This window comes from Trachurus trachurus (genome assembly GCF_905171665.1).
Source record: "Trachurus trachurus genome assembly, chromosome: 16".
NCBI lineage: Eukaryota > Metazoa > Chordata > Actinopteri > Carangiformes > Carangidae > Trachurus > Trachurus trachurus.
This window is the reverse complement of record NC_139902.1, coordinates 13,281,770-13,302,094: the sequence shown is the minus strand read 5'-3', so window position 1 is coordinate 13,302,094 and position 20,325 is coordinate 13,281,770. Positions and strand designations below refer to the sequence as shown.

Genomic DNA, 20,325 nt, shown 5'->3' with positions numbered 1-20,325 from the left:
TAAATGTAATTTATTTTTTTCCAGTTCTTGGAAACAAATAAACAAGGAAAATCAAACATGATGATGCCATTCAAATCAAATGCTTATTTTCTTTTGTTTTTTTTCTGATTATTGTAGAAAACTAAAGAGAGCTCTGACATCCGACGTGGGGAAATGACGGGATGTTTGTTGAATGTGTGTGCATGTGTGTGCGCAGAAATGTGTGAATGAGAACATGAATGCTTATCTGTGAGTGTGCAAGTATGCAATTGTGCGAACACCTGTTTCTGTGTATGTGTATCAATATCTGTCCAATCTTATTTCAGTGACTCGGAAAGGAAAAAAAATGACATTTGTTATTTTTTTGTTTTTGGAAATTGTCACCTGTATCAATACTATGTAATGTTGGGATTTCAATTGAGGTATTATAAGGGTCACACATTTCTCTGCCAATCTAATTTCACGCTTTTTTTCCCCTCTGTTGATCAAACGCATTTGTTTTGTTTTTTCTTTTGTTTTCAATCACACATTTCACATGGGATCCCTGGTGCACAGGTGTCTCAGATCACCACTGTCCTAGTGTTTCATCCCTTTTTCCTTCGGGGAGGGAGAGCTACTGATGCTTCTTTAGAAAAAAAAAAGACAATTATTTCAATGAATGAATGAAGGTAAAAGAAAACAGGGACTTGACGACATGCTCCATGCTGTTCTTTTAATTTAGTTTGATGAATTTATTGTTATTTTATATCAACAAGAAAAATATCTTTTATCGGGTAAGGTTGAATTTTGTGTGGTGTTGACTGTGAACATTCACATTTGAAAAGTAAAATGGAAAAAAAATCAAAAGAAATTTATGAAATAAAATAAAAACACAGGATGTGTGTTTGGCTTGTTTCATGCTTGCTGCTCTGCAGTTATTGCTAATGTCTATATCCCATATATGTTTTTTACTTAACTGCTACAGAGTATAATGTGACAAGAATAACTGTACACCTTATTTCCTTTGGAGAACAGTCCATTAGAAAACAACACCCTGCAAATTAACTGCACAAGATACGCAAAACTAAAGTTATTACAGCATATGAATTTGAATACAGGGGAAGATACTTGCAACTATTTTGACCTTGAAATACAGCATTCAGTCATGTGACACAACTGGATCCCAAACTCCCAAGATGTTGTTGCCAGTGAGGCAGCCGCCGCATTTCATGCTCACGGCTGTAAAGAGTCTTGTTTCTCTGAAAAGTTCTGTTTGAATCATTTCTCCTCGTAGGTGCTCGAGGGTCAAACGAGCAGAGAGTCCCAGTCAAAGTCGTCCTGGATCTCCTCACTGTTGCTGTGCAGATTCTTTAATGGAGGACGCTGTCGTGGTGTCATAGACTGAGGCTGCATCCCAGCTGAAGCAGAGAAAGAAATATGTCGTACAGTCAGTATTCAAGAGGAAGCGAAACTATATCTGTCTATTAAAGTAACTTCTCCTTTACAACAGTCACATCTAGGCTGCCATTTTCACAATGCTTGAATTCACTTTTTGTTCAGGTTTATCTTATCTAAAACATCACATGTTAATATGAGTCTTTGCTTGCTGCAAAAAACCACAGACTGACTGAGAAGAGATCTCATGATTACAATGTAAGCGATAGGAAATCAAGTCAACAGCCCTTGTTCTGTGTAAAAAGCTAATGTGAGATTTCAACAGCTTGAGTTGTTTATCTTTCAATGTTAGTCTTGAACCAAATTTTCTGTTTGAGTTTCCCTGGACAGCGACTCCTTACTGAGCTGCAGTGGAGGGCAGTATGAGAAGGAGCAGATTTGGTATTAAAACACTGCTTTGTCTATTTCAGACTTTGATTGCAGTAGCATTTTTTGTTCTCTGTTTCTTACATTAAAGAAAGGTATGTCTTCAGATAGTAGGAGTGATTACAGTGAATACCAAAAGTATTATTTTACATGAGTATTGTTCTGAGGCTGACTTGAAAAGGTCCTCCTCCCACCCTGCTGCATTAAGTTGCCATAAACAGGTTAAAAGAGAGCAACTTCTTGATGAAAGGATCTCCAGTCTCACCGTGTGTGTTTGCAGGCTGTGTTAGCTGTGGTCTTTGAAAGCCTGGTCCCTGCATGGGAAGAGCCCTCCGGGGCGGCGGCAGCGCTCCGTTGGCGAGGGCAAGTGTGGGATTGTAGGGGAGGGGTGAGGGGTGGGTGAGGTTGGCGAGGGTTGGGGGCGGATTGGAGTTAAACGGCGGGGCTTGTAAGGGGTGAGGTGCACCGAGGGCCAGTGGGGAATTATTGCCAGAGGTGATCATGCCTTTCTGGGTGAAGAAGCGGTTAAGAGAGTCGCAGAGGGAGGTGAAGAGCGCCGGGTCCAGGGCCCAGTCGCAGAGCTCCGCCTGCCGCATGCTCTCCAACAGGTCTGGAAACAAAATGAGGGAAATGTTTACAGACAGGCTGATTAAAGCATTAAGAGTCTTAAATACTCCACGAGAGCCAAAGCCTTTTGTAACTCTTCAAAAAAAGTTTATGCATTTACCAAAAATTTCTATCATTTGGAAAAATCAAAATAATCATCATATTTACAGTTTCATTAGTTGCTACTTTTTTAAACTATTGCATTGGTATTCTTCCTCCAACCCAATGCAATGTAAGCAAATAAAATCTCATTTACATCACATTGAAAATACAACACTTAAATACTTTGACAGCACTGTGCAAAGCTTTCTGTTACTTTCCTAAAATATCAAGTGATCATATTTCCTACAAATTTCCAGAAAATAGTAAGAACTAATTTCCCAGTCCCAGAGATATTCAGTTCACTAACACATAGATGTACATTTTAAATCCCTCTGTGCCTGTCATGTAACATTTAAAGAGTGCTGTTATTATTCCATGAGTGAGCCTTAATGCACAGAAACTGATTGGTCTATATCTATATATGAGATACAGACCAATATATGTGTGACAAAATGAACCATCACACTTCACTGTAACCACTATTTGTGTGTTGTTATAGCAGTCTAAGCCACCTTTGTGCATTACCTCTGGATATTTCCCGTCGTAAATGAGTACAACACACAACCTCTGGGAACTCACATGGTTTGATTTGAATTAAATTTGAGTAAATCTCTGTCCAGTTTCCGTGTTAGTTATCAGTGTAGAGGCTGTTGCTGTCAGTTCCCTAAATATTGTGATTAGTTAGTTACTGATTTCTTTTAGTCTTACTGTTCTGTTATTAGCTTTCATACACATGTTCCTCATTCTAACAAAATGCAAATCCAAATACTACATGTGTGTAAACATATAAATTATAAAGCTTGGCTTCAACTATTCACATCAAATAAACTTGGCATGCGATGTCTATGTCTATGTTTGAAGCGCATATAAAGGAAAGTATGGGACAGAGAGGGTTCGTCCGGTGGAGCATTCAGAGAGAGAGATCTCAAAACCTCAGCAGATAAAACCAAAACCAACCATGGAAAAAAAGTTATTTTGTAATTTGGGTGACGTGACCGTTTAAACATGACTGTGGTGAACAGCACAGACCTGGGTGACCAGATAGGTCTATGTTTGCCCAGTCTAGACTGCTGGCAATGCGGAAGCTCTCCTTCAGAGAATCTGGGTTACTGAACCAGTCGGGTGGCACCGCTAGAGGGGAAGGGAGGAAGGTAACTTTAGAAAGCAATGAACTGTCTTATGTTGCTGGGTTTAATGCAGTTTAGGCATTTTAATTTGACCAGATAAGGGGCGTAAGACTCACTGTATTGTGAAGGAGGGTGTGCAACTGATGCAGGTGGCGCAGCTGCTGCAGCTGGTGCAACTGATGCAGGCGGTGCTGTTGGTGCAGCTGGCGCAGGTGGTGCATGGTATGGAGACAAGGGTAGCAGAGTTGGAGTGTGGAGTGGGGTAATATCATTGTTTGGGAGAATCAGGGGAGCAACATCCGCTGGAGAGAGAAGACAAGTCATTCATCCAGGCCATATGTAACAAGTCATCCATGCAGCTAATGCACAAAAACACATGGTACTCACACTGTGAACCTCCCCTCTCTCGCATAGTCTTACAGAGAGACTTGAAAGACGCATACAAGTCTGGTAAATTCATCTCATCGAAGGTGAAGCGCAGAGGAAGATCAGTGGAGGAGTTTAACAGGACAACGGGAGGGGCGAGGACCGATGCAGAGGAGTGAGCCGGGCCTGACACCGTGCAAACAGGCACGGACGTCGTGTTAGGAGCGCAGGAGAAAGCGGAAACAGACACAGGTCCTGAATTAGTGGGAAAGGACAGAGGGGTGACAGAGAAAGAGGGAGCAACTGCAGAAGCTGTGGACATGGGTGAAACAGAAGCAGAGGGGATGGACAGGGTGGAGACAGGTGGGTGAGGAGGTGAGAAAGAGTTAATGGAGGACATGGGGGGAGCAGGTGGGAGCCCAGCTGAAGGAGAGACAGACGGATGAGGGACAGGGAGATTGGAGACGGGGCTCGGCATGTAGGGTGATGGTTGCTGTGAAGATAAAAGACAAGATAATACATTGGTATGATGTTTGTTAGAGCAAAAAACAAAATAAACAAATTCAGTGGTGGGAAAAATCTCCAGGAAGTGGCTCCACCTTGCATGGGGGAGGAGAGAGGGAGGCGGACCGGGGCGACTGCTGCTCCATGGCTCCCAGTGACTCGGTGTTGAGAAGCTGACGGTGTGTGTGGGAGGTGGGTTGTGGTTGATGAGGGGAGGGTCCTCTGTCTGTTTGAGTCCCTTGTGCTTGAGGAACCTGTAACTGGAAGAGGTTCAGAGGAGAAATATGAAAACCCTTGTAAAGCAGCAGAAGCAGCACAACACTCCTACACAGTGCAGTCAGTGCACAGGACATCAAGGGAGCAAAAGTGTTTCTGCGTCATCTGTAATCAGATGAGTAGGCCTAATGGAAAATTAAGAAAATGTGTCTTGTTTTTTGTAATTTGAATTTCAGATTGAGAATGTTTTGAAGTTAAACAAGTTTCCATTAAGACCCTGGAGGTGTGATGGTTAACAATGAAGTGACTGATTTTAAAACCACGTACATCCTGCCTCTCCTCTTCCTCCTTGGGATAGGGACGTTTGGGCGCCCGCGCTTGATTCGCCTCTGCAGGCCCGTCCATCGTCCAATAGGAACCCTACAAACACAGCACAACTAGCTTTACACTCTGCCAAGCAATCATCCCGCCATGACATGATGCATCTTAACCCTCCTGTTGTCTACCTGGGTCAAGGAAGGAAGGACGGAAGGAAGGAAGGATGAAGGGATAGAAGGAATGAAGGAATGCAGGAAGGACGAAGGGAAGGAAGGGAGGCAGGCAGGACCCAGGGAAGGAAGGAAGGAAGGACAAAGGGAAAGATGGGAGGAAAGAAGGGAGGAAAGAAGGAAGGGAAAAAGGAAGGAAAGATAGATGGAGGGAGGAAACAGATTGGGTCAATTGGGTCAAAAAAGAAGTAAGGATGAAGGGAAGGAAGGAAGGGAGCGGGGGAGGCAAACAAGGACTGTGGAAAGAAAGAAGGGAAAATGGAAGAAAAGAAAGATGGAGGGAGAGAACAGATTCATTCAAGGAAGGAAGAAGGGAAAGAATGAAGGGAAAAGGGAGGAAGGAAGGAAGGAAGGAAGGAAGGAAGGAAGGAAGGAAGGAAGGGAGGATGGAGGAAGGGAACAGATTAGGTCAATTTGACCCAGAAGGACAACAGGAGGGTTAACCAAAGTATTAATAAGCTAATAACATAAAATGAAATAAAAGTTATTCACCTTGCCAGGGTCGTTTCGGGGCCGAGGAACTTTCCTGAAGCATTTATTTAGAGACAGATTGTGTCTGATAGAGTTCTGTTAATGACAAAGTAGATGGTGAAAGAAGTCAGTCCTGTACCAGTTGGTGATGCAAATGATACACTATGTAGCCGACAGCAGTTACCACTCATTAAACATGCTCGAACTCTACAAAGTCAACACCACTGTGCCACATTGACAATATGTTATTAAATGTTACCTTCCATCCACGGCCTGCTCGACAATAGTAAGGGAAAGTGTCACTGATCCAGGTGTAGATGTCATTCAGGCTCAGCTTCCTCTCAGGTGCAGCTGCTATTGCCATGGCGATGAGCGTGGCGTAGCTGTGAGGGGGTTTCCCTTTGGAGTTAGTAGAGGAGGGGTCCTGGATTGACGGTAGAAAGTCTCCTCTCTCCCTCCCTCTGTCTTTCTTCTTGTCCCTCTCCCCTCCGCCTCCTCCTCTCTCTTTCCCCGAGCGCAGGCTGCTGATTCCCAGCTGAGGCAGCCAGTCGATGCTGGTGAGACTGGAGTCCAAGTCAGAGGACATTGTCTCTCTTTTTCCTAGTCCAAGGTCTGAGGGATCAGAAGAGGACGTGGTGGATCAACATGTCTTTTCACTTTTTGTTTACCGAGGAAGCTGAGAAACGCCGCAGCAGATCCCTCTGTGCCTGTAATGCAACACTGTCAGCCACTCTGTTCCTGTACTTCCAGCCAGTGTCAATTATAAACCAACAAGTTCAGACACAAGACACGTTGTGCCGCTCAGGAATCTATCATTCACAAGCACAGACATTGCACAAATGTGTCTAGAGCGACAAGTGTGACAACTACACCTACATTTTCTGTTTTCTGAGAATGGAGAATGGCTTGCTTACCTCTCTGTAGTCAGTCGAGGCCCAAGGCCTTAGAAAGTGTTAATATTTGATGTTGTCATCAGCTGTGCACAACTGCAGACAAACTGGTGTCCGTCCCCCTCTTCAGATCTCTCTCTACGGCGCTCTGGTCCCAACGAGGCCTCCAATCATACCTTTGGCTTGTGAAAGTTTGTGTAACTTAGAAGAAATATACACAAAAACTTCTCCGACAGCTTCCTTTTTCTCTCCCTCCCTGTCTCCCTCCCCTCCCTTTCTGACTTTACCAGGATGACGTAACTCACTCCTCCCCCCTGTGACATCACTCCCTGCACTCCGCCTCTGGGTGCTGGCCCCACCTCCTCGGCCTTTCACCGGGGTTTTCTGTGGGTCTGCTGGTTTATCAATACAGAGAAACCACCTGTGAGTTAAACTTCAACTGCAACCTTTAAAAAGACCTTCAACCTGTCACTCCCAGCATGAGAGTTCAATCCAGAGACAAAAACGAAAGCACGGCAGCAGCATTGATTCAAAGTAGCAGCATCACTTTATTGAAGCAGATGATCAGTGTGTTGGAAGCAATGAGATCCTGTACAGAGTTTATGAAAGAGAATGACAGGTGATGACGTCCCTACAGAGAGCTGAAGAATGCAAGGAGGCCGGTGTCAGGAGACGGATGAGCCAAGAGCTTCTGGATCTGTCAACAAAGTTGATAAAATATGTGCATTAGTGACTTTTATTATTTACAGAGGCAGGATACTCCATGAATCAAATATGGCATTTTTACAAGGGCGAGACGACAGCTTTACAACCACAAAAAAATGCACTACATTTGGGTTTGATCACTGCAGAATGAAGTCTGGTTAACAGTCACCTGTAACTGGTTTAACATTGTCAGTGATAGAGGATGTGAACGGAGTATCTTTGGCAGCCTTGAATCTGCAGCTGCAGGCCAAACATTTATTTGCTCAACTGTTTTTGACAGCAGACTGAGGAAACGCCAAACATGTTTTCCTTTGCCGCGTACCATCAGGCCTACATTCATGACACTTCTAAACAAACAAATATGATTCATGAGTGCAGCGCAGAGGCAGCTGTAGTGAGCACCTCCTTGAAGTTGGGGTGTCTGGCGTCTTGGACCAGCTGCAGCAGGACGGCCTCTGTGGTGGTGAGGTAAGCGCCGCTCTGCTTCAGTCGGGACAGAGCAAACAAACGATCCGTCTGGCTGTGGAGGGAGACACGAATGTCTGTAGTTATAGACATATACATAACTACAGTTTACACTGTAGGGTAAAGTAATTTTAGAAATACAGAAAAAGACAGTAAAGATACCTTCTGGATGAGACGGCATCAGCCACAATATGAACCTCCATTCCCTTTTCAAGCAGATCATAGGTTGTGCACTGCAGGAAAAAACAGGGAGCAATCATTCATTAATCTAAACTGTGGAAACTGTCTGGCATGAAAGGCTGGAAAAACAAACATTATCAGAAAATAGCATAGTTATGTAACTCGGTGATTATCTCTCACCTCATCATATCCCTCATACTAACATATAAACAGTATTCTGTTTATGCAACATAAATAGACACACAGTTTCAGATGCACCTTTAAATGATCTTATCTGGCCCAAGGCATAAGCCAACTAAGCACCTGCTGAGCATAACTTACAGGCAAAGGGCTTCTAATTGTCTTTAAAATGAAGAGAATGCTAAACTACAAAAACAATGATGTGGACTTACTGCGATGCAGGCGTGTGCCTCTATCCCACACAGTATTGCCTGTTTGGGGTTTCCAAGGGCCTGCAACTCCTTCTCCACCTCCTCTATCATCATGGTGAAGCATGTTTTAGAGTGAGCTTTCAGGTCTTCTGCCCCCAGCTCGGGCACTGTGGGACCCAGACCTTTAGGGTACTGCTCTGTCAGGATGGGGGGGATGCTCAGGATGCGGCTGGCCTGTGAGTCAGAGGAGAGAGCATACAGATTTAACCTGAATAAATACTTAGAGACTGGTAATAACTGGTACAGCTGTGGCACACTGAGGTGAATGTAACCAACCTGGAGCAGTCTGGCTGCATTACTGACAATGTTGGGGAACTGGAAGATGTTGGGCCTAAACTTCTCCTGCATGTCGCACAGGAAGAGCACTGCATCTTTGCTGGAGAGCCTGCCAATGTTTGCCACTGCAAGAGCAGGAGCACAGACACAGAGAAACAGTTTTCAGAAGATACATGAATGGACAACATGTTTTGTTCTGCATGTAACAATGGTGCATATTGTGTATTCTTGAGGAGGAAGGAGATATTCTTCCTTGTAAGAAACATTTCCTCCTTGCTGGTGCATTGTGTTGTTGACAATGGCAACAGGACTGAACAGATTCATTGCTAAAGAAGAGCAAGGTCACAGAAAACACAGCAGGAACCAGTATCAAATGTTTTGTTGCACCGTCATCTGCTAAAAGCAAACACACATCTGTTGAAGCTGCTGGACGACATAAAACAACATAATATCACTGAGGAGAAGCCTAACCTTCAATGACAAGGTTGCAAGTTAGTCTGTACTCATATTTGGCGAATGAACAACTAGACAGAGGACGACGTTTATGTCTGTCCTACATTTTAAGAACAAAGAGGTTTTTTGTCAAATATTTCGTGCATGCTATGTCGTTAACAAGGAAAACAAACCGTGGTACAGCTAAACACAAATAAACCAGAGGGAGCTGCGACAGTGTTACAAAATTTCAACATAACTTTAACATGGAAGATCTGACTTACTGTTGTTGCTTGAATGGTCCAAATGTGAGGTGAAGTTCAACTGTTAGGTGCAAGTATTATTTCCCATGTGACGCCCCCTGTGTGATTGGAAACCAGCAAAAATAAACCAATTTTACTTAAAAATGACACAGAAATAAACAATTTTACATGAAACAAACCCAAAATGTCATAAGATTAGACAAATCTACTACCGTCATTTGACTTCGTCGTGAAACAGCGACGTTGTGAGCAAATATACTCCAAAGTCAAAATAATAACTTACCTAGCACGTAGCTAAGACGAACAAGTTCAAGCACCGCCTGCCCAGAATCGTATCGACCAATAGGAATAGGGGTTGCTGAGATTGACGTTTCTCTGGACCAATAGCAGCCAGAGTTGATCGCCTCGGAAGGAACCACAAGCAAACCAGAAGTGCTGCCCTGAAGATGTCTGACAGTGCGGAGTCACCCACAGAAACGCAAAAAGAGGAGTCACAGCCACCGTCAGACGACTCGGCGGCGAACGACGAGAAGAAAAAAAGTAAGAAAGTGTGACATTATCAAACGCTGAGTTACCTGTTGACGAGGACGGTCCCTGATGCTGAAGAAAACAAACCTGGGTGACGTTACGAACAAATGTTGAGATTCTGGCCAATAGGGTGGCGCCTCTGTCTCAGCTCAACCAATAAGCGTTCAGCTTGTTTACATGTGGTGCTACCGGTTTGGGGTATGGCTGAAGCTAATGCTAATATTTACTAAAGAAACACATCACATTTTCCTCTTACAGTAAAAATGTTGTTATCGCGATAGTGTTTGTTTCCTCATCTATCAACTATCTTTAACGCTTATGAAAACAGTAACCTCATATCTTGCACCAAGGGACAAGTTATTGAGACTAAGATAGCATGAAACTATCACCTCACTGATATGTTTACCTTCACATTTTGGCCTTTAAAACTTCAGTTTCTACAATCTTTTTCTGTCTGGCTTCAACTGTACTGTAATGTGTACTGTAAATGCCAACTATTTTTTTCCCCTTTTTTAAGTGTTACCACATTAACAATCGAGATAGGCTGTTAGAGCTTCAGTTATTTGAGAAAATAATACTAATGTCTTTACCAAATTACTGATACACGTACGCCAAACCATATGTGTTGTTATCATAGACTGTATAAGGTTGTTGTCAACCCTCAATCACACCCATAGAACCACATCAGGGACAGCATAATCTTCATTCAGTCATCTCACCAAACTGATTCCAGTTTTGATATTCAATGGTGTTCAGATAGTGAAGAGAAACTAATCATATTATAGTAAATAAATGACACCTGCACACAGACTGTAGTAAATGTGCAGTTATTTTGTAAATAGAGGTTTGGTTGTATTATTTGAGTGCAATGCTAGCAACCTGAGCTCCAACTCGAAGATCTGTGCGTTATAAAATGGGGCATTTTGAACAGACCAGTACGCAATTATATATGATTTCTATTTTTTCTTTTCTTTTCTTTTTTAAATTGGAATGCATCGATACAGAGAACAATTGGGAAATCACATCACACAAAATGAATGTGTGCTATAATAACAAGGGATGCACCTTCCCTTGTTACAGATTCTGCTGTAGTCTCTCAAATTATTTGCTGGGACACAACTGTCAGAGTTCTTGTTTTCACTGTGGATTAACAACACATCCACAAATAACATATACTAATTGCTCAAGTTTAGATTTGCCTCCACTTGTCTGGGTGACTGTAGCACCTTCATTTTTATTTTCTCTGTTTTCTATAGTCGATGTGCTGTTGAAGGCGGTTGGAGACACTCCTATAATGAAAACAAAGAAGTGGGCAGTAGACCGGGGGAGGACAGTACAGTCACTGTCTCAGTTCATCTCTCGTTTCCTCAAGCTTGATGCTAACGAACAACTAGTAAGAGATGCATCTGTTTACATGTCCCACAATCATGACTTGGGTTCACATTCCCATACTTAAGCTATTTCCAGTCTTAACACATAACATCATCCTTTTTCTTTCTTTCAGATCATATATGTTAACCAGTCTTTTGCCCCCTCACCGGACCAAGAAGTAGGAGTGCTCTTTGATGTGAGTATTAACAAATGAACTTAATTTCCTTTCCTTGACATACGGCAGATAAATGATATTCTGCAGTGATCCTTTCAACAGTCAGAAACATAATTACCGGTAAATACTAGTTTAATTTGAATTCATGACTAACAAGCTCTTCTTGTCCCTGGGAGCACAGTGTCTAACTAAATAATCTCCACAAAATCCAGTTCTTAGCTTTTTCTCAGCTTTTAACCACAAAATCAACAAAATACATGTTCCATTTTAATTTTGTTCGTTGATGTGGCGCATGAGATGCAGTTTAAAGGAGCTTGTAACTGGATATTTGAGGTGTTAAACAAATGTAAACAAAATCATGACACAAGATGATGACTTGTGTTGATGTGTTTTGTAAGTGAAGCAAAGATACAGAGCTTTATCAGTGCTTACAGGTCAGACCATTAATGTTTGTTTTTTACCAAAATTTGAATATTTGTAATTTTTAAAAAGAAAGTACAATTTTTCTAATTTACAGAAGACATGAACTACAAACATGTTCTAATGATGAGTGCATACCTTGTCAGGCTTCAGCTGCGAGGAGATTTTTGACACTTAACCACAGTATAAATAAATGTCTTTACCAAATGGCCAAAGTGTCTTTAATGAACAGAGTCCGGTCCGGCCCCTAGAAGTGACAGGGTCATGTGATGCACTGACCAGCAGAGGGGGCAATAATTTGGAAGCACCATGTGGACACATGCTAAAATCCTCTGCGCTGATTAATGTCTTGATAAGTAACCGCAAAGAACTCAAAGTCCAGAATTGACTGTGGACATTTGATCATCCTACTGCTCTCACTACTTTACAGCTCGAAATCTCATGAAATGTGTTTTTCCTCCAGGCTGACAAATCAAGTCAGTTAACATCTGAGAGTGTTGATCAGCCGAGTCATTTTGGAGCTATTTTGAAACATCACTTCAAGGTTGACAACTTTATCCAAAATGTACCTTTATGTACCTTCTCCTCTCTCTTTGTCTCTCTTTCAGTGTTTTGGTAGCGATGGAAAGCTGGTTCTACATTACTGTAAATCTCAAGCCTGGGGCTAAATTTCCTCTTCCACAACACATTTTTGACCTCTCTTTTTAATTCATCCTCCAAACATGCACACAACATTATCATTGCTTCTTTGTCATTTGTTTTCGTTCAGGTTTTATGTATATACACTCTGTAAATAAATTATTGTGACAATGCACAACTCTTTCCACTGTGTTTTTTTTTCTTCCTTTATTTTCTATTTAGGCATTATATTTAGCACCCAAAAATAAACACTTAACTCGTGGGCACAGGATTTGGCTTTACAGAGGGCTGGTGCTGATTAGAGGAAAAGCACATGTGACAGTCCATTCATATGGATGCTGACTCACAGTTTTGTCAACCCTCTTATTTTGATAATTAAATATCCGCGGAAGAGACACAGTCGTAACGCAGCAGAACTTAAATCAGTCATAAAGGTTTTGGGAGGTTGGGATGAAATCACCTCTGAGAGGGGGCAGACATAGGATGAGAGGGGGCACTGCAGTAACAGATGGACTTAGAGGGATTACATGATTCAGGATGGGTTTGTGACATAAATTCCCAAGAAAGACAGAAAGTAGAGAGAGTAGAGTGGTGTGGCGTGGAGACAGACAGTTGCTCCACCAGTCTTCCATCCGCCGTCCACCATCCTCCTTCTCTTGGCTGGGAGGATTAAAGGGGGAAGTGCAGTTGGAGAGGTAAGGGTCACTGATGCTCATCCTGGAGGAGGAAAAATGGTGACACATTCACAGGGAAAACATGAAGAGGGTTCAAGATGGAGCAACTAAAAGCAGGTTCTTAAGGAGCTTTTTGATTTAGGGCTCTCGAACGAGGAGGAGATAACCGAGGATTGTAGCTCTAGGGGACTGCGAGAACTGACAGTGTTGTTTTACTGTGGCAGTTACTTCATGTTTGACCTGAACTACAACACTTTGGTAGGTATTCCTGTCACTGATTGTTATAATTTAGCTGAAATGAATAGCTAATTAATAGAACCTTAATCAACAACTGTTTTGATGAATTTAAAAACAAGGGAAAACACTCCAGTTGTTTTCCAGCTTTTCAAATGTGAGGATTTGATGCTTTTCTTTGCCATGTCTGATTAACTGAATAGCTTATGGTTTTGGAGCGTACGTAAGTGAAAGTGGAAGTAAGATTTCAGCTCAGGCCCTGGAATTATCTGAAGATCATTTTCACTATGTTTTAACATAAATAGACTGTTTATAGCCCTGAGAATAACTGAACTCTATGAGTTTTTGGTCTAAACCTGGATTGAGTTTTTAGATCTGCTGATGTGTGACATTTTTGTAGTAGATGTAAGTTAAACGAGGCAAATTGTGTGTGTCCAGTTTTTTTTTGTCTGACAGACCTGTCAGTGTGACTGAAAAGTAAAATCTCATGTTAATGACAGGATTAAGTTTCTTGAGGAGTAAAAATCCAAGGGTTTCTAAGATTAAAATAACCATTATGCCTGAAGGTCTTCATGATTCATGTTTTTAATTGTGGCAAAATCTTGAGTTGAGTTGATATCCATCTTGCTGATGCTGTCCTCCACCTTTACACATTATATTCAATATGTTAATATGAAAACCAAGACTTCAGGGAACTGTTATTTTGTGGTGATGATGCACCAGTAGCTACTGTTACTGAGATTTTACTTTATCCACAACCAGATAGAAGAAGCAGTTCAGTCAGTGTGTAACAAGTTAAGAGTCACCAGAGTCACAGTATCAGTGTTGTATCATATAACACTAATACTATGATATGATATATATGATGTTGCCTATGTCTGCAGTATATTTATGTACTGTATGTGTCAGAAAGCACATATTAGCTCGGTCAACATTTTACAGAGAGTAGAGATCGCCTTTTTAAGACAAGGGAAATCAAGTAGATTTACAGTATACACTGCAAATGTCTGATTTAAAACTAATGTGTGTGTTTTTCAGTGTTACCAATATTCAGACGACAGAAATCACTGTATATTTTTCTTGTAGCCCAGTGACCGGGCTACATTATGGTTAAATCTGTGTTCTGTTGTATTTCAGGGGCTGTGGGCTGACAGGAAAAGCTTGCGTGAGAGAGAGGGGAAGACAACAGACATGGTGAGAGTGCACTTCACACTAAAATACACCTAACACAAACAGATTAGATCAGATTATCAGGGATTACTTGCAAAAATTTCATTTAGATCTGTGGCTTATCCATAATTTCATCAAAAAAGTAATCTCTTGTTTTTGCTCCCCTCTGTCTTGTCTTCTACTTAGGGTCCAGCGGTGGAGTCGATAATGAGTGGCAGGGAAGGGCCTGAGTGTGTTAATCAGGGGGCAGGAAGACATTAGCGTGGGTCACAGGACATTACTTATTCTTTCATAACCCCTCCTTATAAACAGCTGGAGGATTTATGTGAGCTCAGGCAGTCTAAGGACGAGTATGGACTCAAGGAACATTCAACAAAATTAGATGTCACCATATGGACACCTTTGCTAGGTGATGAATTACGTGTAAGGATGTCCTCCATCTCCTCTTTAGATTCACAACTTGTAAAGATAATCTGTAGTACTTTTAAATGACTGTGTGCTTTTTTAGCACTACGTGTATACAAAAGGGTTGGAGGTCAGCGGATGTATGGCCACATGACTGACCCTGGCAGGATATCACGTTAAAGCTGTCTATACAGCATACTGTTATATCCTTGCATCCCACTCCTCTCTCCTGATGTGAACCTTTGTCTACCTAAATCCTCTCTTGTTCACTTTTTTCTTCCATCTGTCCTTTCCCACATGTATCAACTTCAGAGCATCTTATCCTGCTCCCTCCCCTCTCGCCCTCCTCATCGTCCTCTCTTTTAATCACTTCGATTGTACAGTATCTCTTTGTCAGCTTTTGTTATCTTCCGTCAGTACTGTTACATCACATTTATCTTTGCTTTCCATTTAAACCTGGCAGCTCATTACATCTTAAAACCCCCACAAAGCATCTGTCCCCCCCTCTCGGCTCCATCTGTGACTGTGTTCATACCCTCTGTTCGTTTTGTCTTATTTCCATATCCAGTCTCCCCCTTCTGCCCCCTCTTTGCCTCCCTTTCTCCCCCCTCCCCCTCTCTCTAACCATCCCCTGTGCCTCCCCCCTTCTCCTGTGTGGCCATGCTGGAGCGTCTGTCCCGTCGCTCTCGCTCCCTGCTCTCCCTGACCTTGACCACTCTGGCTCTGGCCCTCTCCATCCTGGCTCTCTGCACCTCTTACTGGTGTGAGGGCACCCACAAGGTGGTCAAGCCCCTCTGCCTGTCGCCTGTCAAAATGAAGAACTGTGGTCAGAACAACAGCGAGCCTTACACCACAGGTACTGAGACACAGTCACACTGTCTTAACTACTTGATGATGATACTACTGGTATTGAAAAAATGTGTGTGCATATATCTATTCATGCAAGCACTTCCCCTCTGATATTGAATTATGTGTATTTCATTCACGTATGCAGGCAGGGTGCAGAGGTTCAGTAGTTATTCTATTTATTTATCTAACATTTTATGAATAACCACGCTGGATTTACTCTTAGGACTTGCTCTAACAAGGAAGCAACATGTAGCCACATAAATAACAACAAACAACAAATGACAGCATTGCAAGAAGTATTTGGATCCTTTATTTTTGATGAAACTAGCAATATTACAGTGTAAAAGTTGGGATTTTAGTGTGTAAAAAGTAAAAAAGATATCAAAACAATCATAATGCAGACACATTGCCGCCTATAGAGTGTAATGGTGTGTACGGGTGTATCAATAGTGTATTAATATATAGTATACTGTATTTTTGGATTATCGTTGCTGATGCATTGAGATGCAGCATTGCAATTTTGTGGTTGGTGGAGTTGGAGACAACTGAAATTATGGGTCTTGGGTGTCATTTTCTAAGATGAGCATGTGGTTTTAATGTAACATAATCTGCAAAGTGAACATACTCTGTACTTTCTGCAGCAACTGTCTAATAATTGTGGTCGACTAAGAGTAAAATAGTCAACCCTGAAATATGACAAAGTTGAAGTATAAAGGGGCATAAAAGGGTGATTTTACCTCAAAACTGTTCACTTGAGGGAATGTACCAACAGGAGCTTTCAGAGGTGCCCTCAAGCAAAATAAAACAATACCAAGTTTCCCTCCTGTCAGTTAAGAACAAGCAGCTACAGCTTCAACGTACAAAACCTAACTTCAGTCAAACTAGATATGTGACGAGTGGGGAAACGTTTCCTGGTGACTAATCCCAAATTCTGCTGCAACATGTTCACAGGCATGTAACATTTATTCCTGTTATTGGAAACATGAGGTCATAAATTCACTCTGCCTTACGTCAAAAATCAGGTGATGTTTTCTCTGCATTTGCCATTTGCAACAGCCCGCGGCCGGCTGGAGTTTTACAGACATATACTCACGGCAGGATCATTAATTTATCATCATTGTTTCACACTGCAAGAGGGAGTTTGTTTGTGGACTGATGTAGCCCCTGATGTATCTGAGGCACCTTGGTCTGAAATGTTCCTGTCTAACGAATTTAAACCATTCTTAAGGCACAACAAGGTTGTTGCTAAACTTGATAGGAGTAGCAGGTATCGTGCAAATTTTGCAAAATGCAGCCATGTGACGTTGACTCTGCCAAAATTTTGGCCTTGACTCTTGAACCTGATTACCTGAAGTATGGAGTACCTGATACTTTGCATTCTGCTTAACAACCGGTACCTGGAACTAATCTGTTTGGATGAACTGACAGGCTTCCCTCCCTGTTGGGAAGTGATTGTCCCTGGTTTTGATGTTTTTTAATCTCTTTTTTCCCATACCTTAGTGTGAGAGGGGATTTAATTATGGCTTAGTATTAATCTGTGGGGTGTGAGGGTGTCTCCCAAAGGTTTATTCACCCATGGACCAGAGGTTTACACTTTGTACTCTTTGGTCTTTATTTCTCAGTAGATATGCTTAATCCACTCTGAGATTAACAGCTCTTACTGCATAAAGGAATCAACTTTTATCACTACACGTACTTTGTGTACTTGTACAAAAAGAAGATCCCTCCTTCACCAAAGCACTCGTGCATCCAAACGTGGTTTAGACTTTTAAGGCTTGGGTGCGGTTAACAGACTTGCAAATGTTCGTTATTCAATGGGCTTTCCAGACATCTGCAGCAACACTCACCTGCATGCAAAGTGTGTGTTTGTCATTCGATTGTGTCACTTTTCTCAGACTTTTAGAGCATGAAGCTTTTTGGCAACGGAAAACATAGAGTCAGGAAATTGATGTTTGTGAAGTAGGAGGGCATTTACGGCATTCACCTGTGCGTTTGCATATCAACTTGCCTGCACATGCCTGTGCTTTTGATTTTCTCAGAGGAAGAGGGACTTGTGTTTGTTTGGTGGTTGCATGGTTGTGGAGCTGTGCATGTGGGTTTCCTACCATACTCTAAAGAAATGCAAGTCTAAATAGGTTTGGAGAATACAGATTTCCCATAAGTGTTAGTGTAAGTCTTTGTTTTTAGCTACATGTCTAAACGGTGTTAACCCAGTGCATTCTGGGTTATACCTGAGCCACCAACTCTATTACACATGTAAGCAAGTACAAATTATCCCCAAAGTGTTCTTCTCAGTGCTGTCTTCTTGTGCTGTCCCACAGAGAGTCCCACTCAGAACCCCTTCAACCGCACACTGTCTCCAGCCAGGAGGGACGAGCTGGCCAGAATCAGACAGAGGCAGCTGGCCAACGCAGTGCACTACATCTGGGAAACGGGGGAAGACAAGTTCACTTTCAGATATTTTCATACTGGCTTCTGGGAAAGTTGTGAGAAACACAGCGATGGTGAGACCACAAAGTGTACATCCAGTCAATTTTTATTCAAAACAATTTCAGTGAAGCTTTCAGGGATGTTAATGTTATTTTTTTTTATTTTTTTTTTTTGGGGTGGGGGGGTTGCCTCAAATACACACATTTATTCAAACTGATGAAATACTTTCCCTCTTCCTCTTCAAACCTTTGTCTTCAGGGGAGAAATGTCGCAGCTTTATAGAGTTAACTCCAGGAGAAACACAAGGTGAGTGTATCAGTTACCATTAATATATACAGTATGTTTCTCTGTAACCCTGAAAATACTGTTATTAAATGAATCATTCTTGTGGCAGTATTAACTTACTTTTCTGAACGGATGCCTTTGTCCGTGTTTGCATGTATCACAGGTGTGCTCTGGCTCTCAGTGATTTCAGAGTTCACGTACATCGGCCTGCTGGGGATGGGCTTCTTACTCATGTGGCTGGAAGTGCTGTGCTCTCACAAGGAGATGCACTCGTTAAAAATCAACGCCTATGCAGCTATCTGCACTGTGCTATCAGGTGAGACACTGTGTATCTCTCAATCGGTGATTATTTCACATTCCCCTCCTCCTCAATATTTGCACAGTAATACCAGATCTGACCCTTCATCCACAGTGATACTGGACATGGTTTATAGTTTATCCTCTGTCTGTTTGTCATTGGTTCACCTCCCACGTAGGTCTTCTTGGGATGGTAGCCCATATGATGTACACCACAGTGTTTCAGATGACAGTCATTGTGGGCCCTAAAGACTGGAGACCACAGACCTGGGACTACGGCTGGTCGTTTGCGTAGGTGTCTGCTCATTAGTGACAACATGACAGCCTGTGTTATTCAAACATGTATAAAAACTTGTAATTTTCAGGATTGTAGAGATATTCCTCTTTTCTCCTAACCAATTTTACGTATTTTCTGTTTCTAGTCTTGCGTGGGTGTCCTTCAGTTGTTGCATGGGGGCAGCTGTGGTCACGCTCAACTCTTACACAAAGACCATCATCGAGCTTCGTCGCAAACAGAGGCTACGATTGGAGGAGGCGAGAGCCGCCACTCATGCCCCAGCCTATGAAGAGGTTGTTCCAGGAGGCGGGCTCTACTCTGTCAGCGGCCTACTGCAGTGTCCAGACGGCATGATTGACGTGGCGTGGGCGCCGAACGGCAGCGTGGTTGGGATGGCAAACGGGGACGTACCAACACTGGTTTTGGTAGGAGGCTGTGGGCCAGAGGGTTGTGAAGACTGTGAGAGAGAGATGGATGAGATGGAGGAGGCCATGGACCGAGTAGATTCACCTTGTTAGGGGCTCATTTACAGCCATGAACTAAAATGGATGGAAAACTTTAAAAGAGAAAGGACACTGTCCCCGTGCTGGAGGAGGATCTGTGTGAGTTCCAGTGAAGAATGAATGGGATGAACCATTCAGGCTAGAAGGTCAATGAAATCAACACATATCAAAGTGTAAAGACTATATTATAACATGCAAGAGTGCATGTTTCTGGGTATTTCTTAGTGCCTCATGGTAGGGAAGTAAATGCATATAAATGTTTATATTATTTTAATGTCAATGATCATTACATAAACAGGGTGGACGTGTCTTTTCCCAGTGATACCCTACAGAACAGCCCGTCCTTCAAGACTGAACATACAATATGCTCTCAATTATCTGAGCGGGACACTACATGTGTTTCCTTTTCCAAGGACTCCTTTCTCCATGACAAACTTTTGCCACGTGCAGAATTTTGGTTGGGTGCATGAAAACCGAGGCCACAACAAACGCAGCCTCTCTACAGACGCACAGACAAACCCATAAGATAGACACATAGAGATAGAAAGATTACAGAGATTTTGAAAAGTCTGCTCTCTGATGTTGAACAGAAGATTATGTGTAAACCAGTAATCCCGAGTTGGATGGAAAGAAGGAGGAAAAGAGTGAGGAGAGATGGGACGCATGTGAAAGGATGTAGATGCAGGCGGGGGTGGAGAAAAAGGAAG

The 20,325-nt window shown here is 42.4% G+C and overlaps 4 protein-coding genes across 6 annotated transcripts; 2 read left to right on the top strand and 2 right to left on the bottom strand.

Annotated features, from left to right (window-relative positions):
* Positions 1 to 677: 677 nt before the first annotated feature.
* foxj2 (forkhead box J2) lies at positions 678 to 6,891 on the bottom strand. Of its 2 annotated transcripts, none has more exons than XM_083988882.1 (10): positions 6,634 to 6,891; positions 5,979 to 6,331; positions 5,741 to 5,815; positions 5,028 to 5,120; positions 4,580 to 4,744; positions 4,002 to 4,473; positions 3,731 to 3,916; positions 3,517 to 3,618; positions 2,045 to 2,389; positions 678 to 1,376 (listed from the first exon to the last, which is right to left on the bottom strand). In XM_083988882.1, the coding sequence occupies exons 2-10, from the start codon at positions 6,303 to 6,305 to the stop codon at positions 1,264 to 1,266; spliced, it is 1,878 nt and encodes a 625-aa protein (XP_083845008.1). In that variant the 5' UTR covers positions 6,306 to 6,331; positions 6,634 to 6,891; the 3' UTR covers positions 678 to 1,263. The 2 variants fall into 2 exon arrangements, with proteins under 2 accessions (XP_083845008.1, XP_083845009.1); XM_083988883.1 differs by having other exon boundaries at positions 5,979 to 6,426; positions 6,634 to 6,883.
* A 242-nt stretch (positions 6,892 to 7,133) lies between these two features.
* On the bottom strand, positions 7,134 to 9,811 carry isoc2 (isochorismatase domain containing 2). 2 transcript variants are annotated; one of them, XM_083989856.1, is made up of 7 exons: positions 9,645 to 9,811; positions 9,383 to 9,459; positions 8,667 to 8,791; positions 8,352 to 8,564; positions 7,942 to 8,012; positions 7,717 to 7,834; positions 7,134 to 7,306 (listed from the first exon to the last, which is right to left on the bottom strand). In XM_083989856.1, coding segments are annotated over exons 2-7 (594 nt in total). In that variant the 5' UTR covers positions 9,384 to 9,459; positions 9,645 to 9,811; the 3' UTR covers positions 7,134 to 7,240. The 2 variants fall into 2 exon arrangements, with proteins under 2 accessions (XP_083845982.1, XP_083845981.1); XM_083989855.1 differs by having other exon boundaries at positions 9,574 to 9,660.
* atg12 (ATG12 autophagy related 12 homolog) lies at positions 9,656 to 12,641 on the top strand. The gene is made up of 4 exons (XM_083989857.1): positions 9,656 to 9,901; positions 11,146 to 11,282; positions 11,394 to 11,456; positions 12,464 to 12,641. The coding sequence occupies exons 1-4, from the start codon at positions 9,808 to 9,810 to the stop codon at positions 12,521 to 12,523; spliced, it is 354 nt and encodes a 117-aa protein (XP_083845983.1). The 5' UTR covers positions 9,656 to 9,807; the 3' UTR covers positions 12,524 to 12,641.
* A 2,996-nt stretch (positions 12,642 to 15,637) lies between these two features.
* On the top strand, positions 15,638 to 19,633 carry LOC310998920 (germ cell-specific gene 1-like protein; the record flags this gene model as incomplete). The annotated part of the gene is made up of 6 exons (XM_083989177.1): positions 15,638 to 15,833; positions 18,148 to 18,330; positions 18,515 to 18,562; positions 18,705 to 18,857; positions 19,018 to 19,129; positions 19,261 to 19,633. The coding sequence occupies 6 exons, from the start codon at positions 15,638 to 15,640 to the stop codon at positions 19,631 to 19,633; spliced, it is 1,065 nt and encodes a 354-aa protein (XP_083845303.1).
* Positions 19,634 to 20,325: the final 692 nt, after the last annotated feature.

What these genes read in the sequence shown, in the direction of transcription:
- isoc2 (XM_083989856.1), bottom strand. An exon ending in ATGCAGCCAGACTGCTCCAG is followed by an intron (nt 8,565 to 8,666) that starts GTTGGTTACATT and finishes TCTGACTCACAG; the next exon opens with GCCAGCCGCATCCTGAGCAT. An exon ending in GATGCCGTCTCATCCAGAAG is followed by an intron (nt 7,835 to 7,941) that starts GTATCTTTACTG and finishes CTCCCTCCACAG; the next exon opens with CCAGACGGATCGTTTGTTTG.
- foxj2 (XM_083988882.1), bottom strand. Translation starts at nt 6,305, where the DNA reads ATGTCCTCTGACTTGGACTCCAGTCTCACCAGCATCGACTGGCTGCCT. An exon ending in CCCGAAACGACCCTGGCAAG is followed by an intron (nt 5,121 to 5,740) that starts GTGAATAACTTT and finishes CTGTGTTTGTAG; the next exon opens with GGTTCCTATTGGACGATGGA. An exon ending in ACACCCTCCTTCACAATACA is followed by an intron (nt 3,619 to 3,730) that starts GTGAGTCTTACG and finishes CTTCCCCTCTAG; the next exon opens with CGGTGCCACCCGACTGGTTC.
- atg12 (XM_083989857.1), top strand. Translation starts at nt 9,808, where the DNA reads ATGTCTGACAGTGCGGAGTCACCCACAGAAACGCAAAAAGAGGAGTCA. An exon ending in TTGATGCTAACGAACAACTA is followed by an intron (nt 11,283 to 11,393) that starts GTAAGAGATGCA and finishes TCTTTCTTTCAG; the next exon opens with ATCATATATGTTAACCAGTC. An exon ending in AAGTAGGAGTGCTCTTTGAT is followed by an intron (nt 11,457 to 12,463) that starts GTGAGTATTAAC and finishes TCTCTCTTTCAG; the next exon opens with TGTTTTGGTAGCGATGGAAA.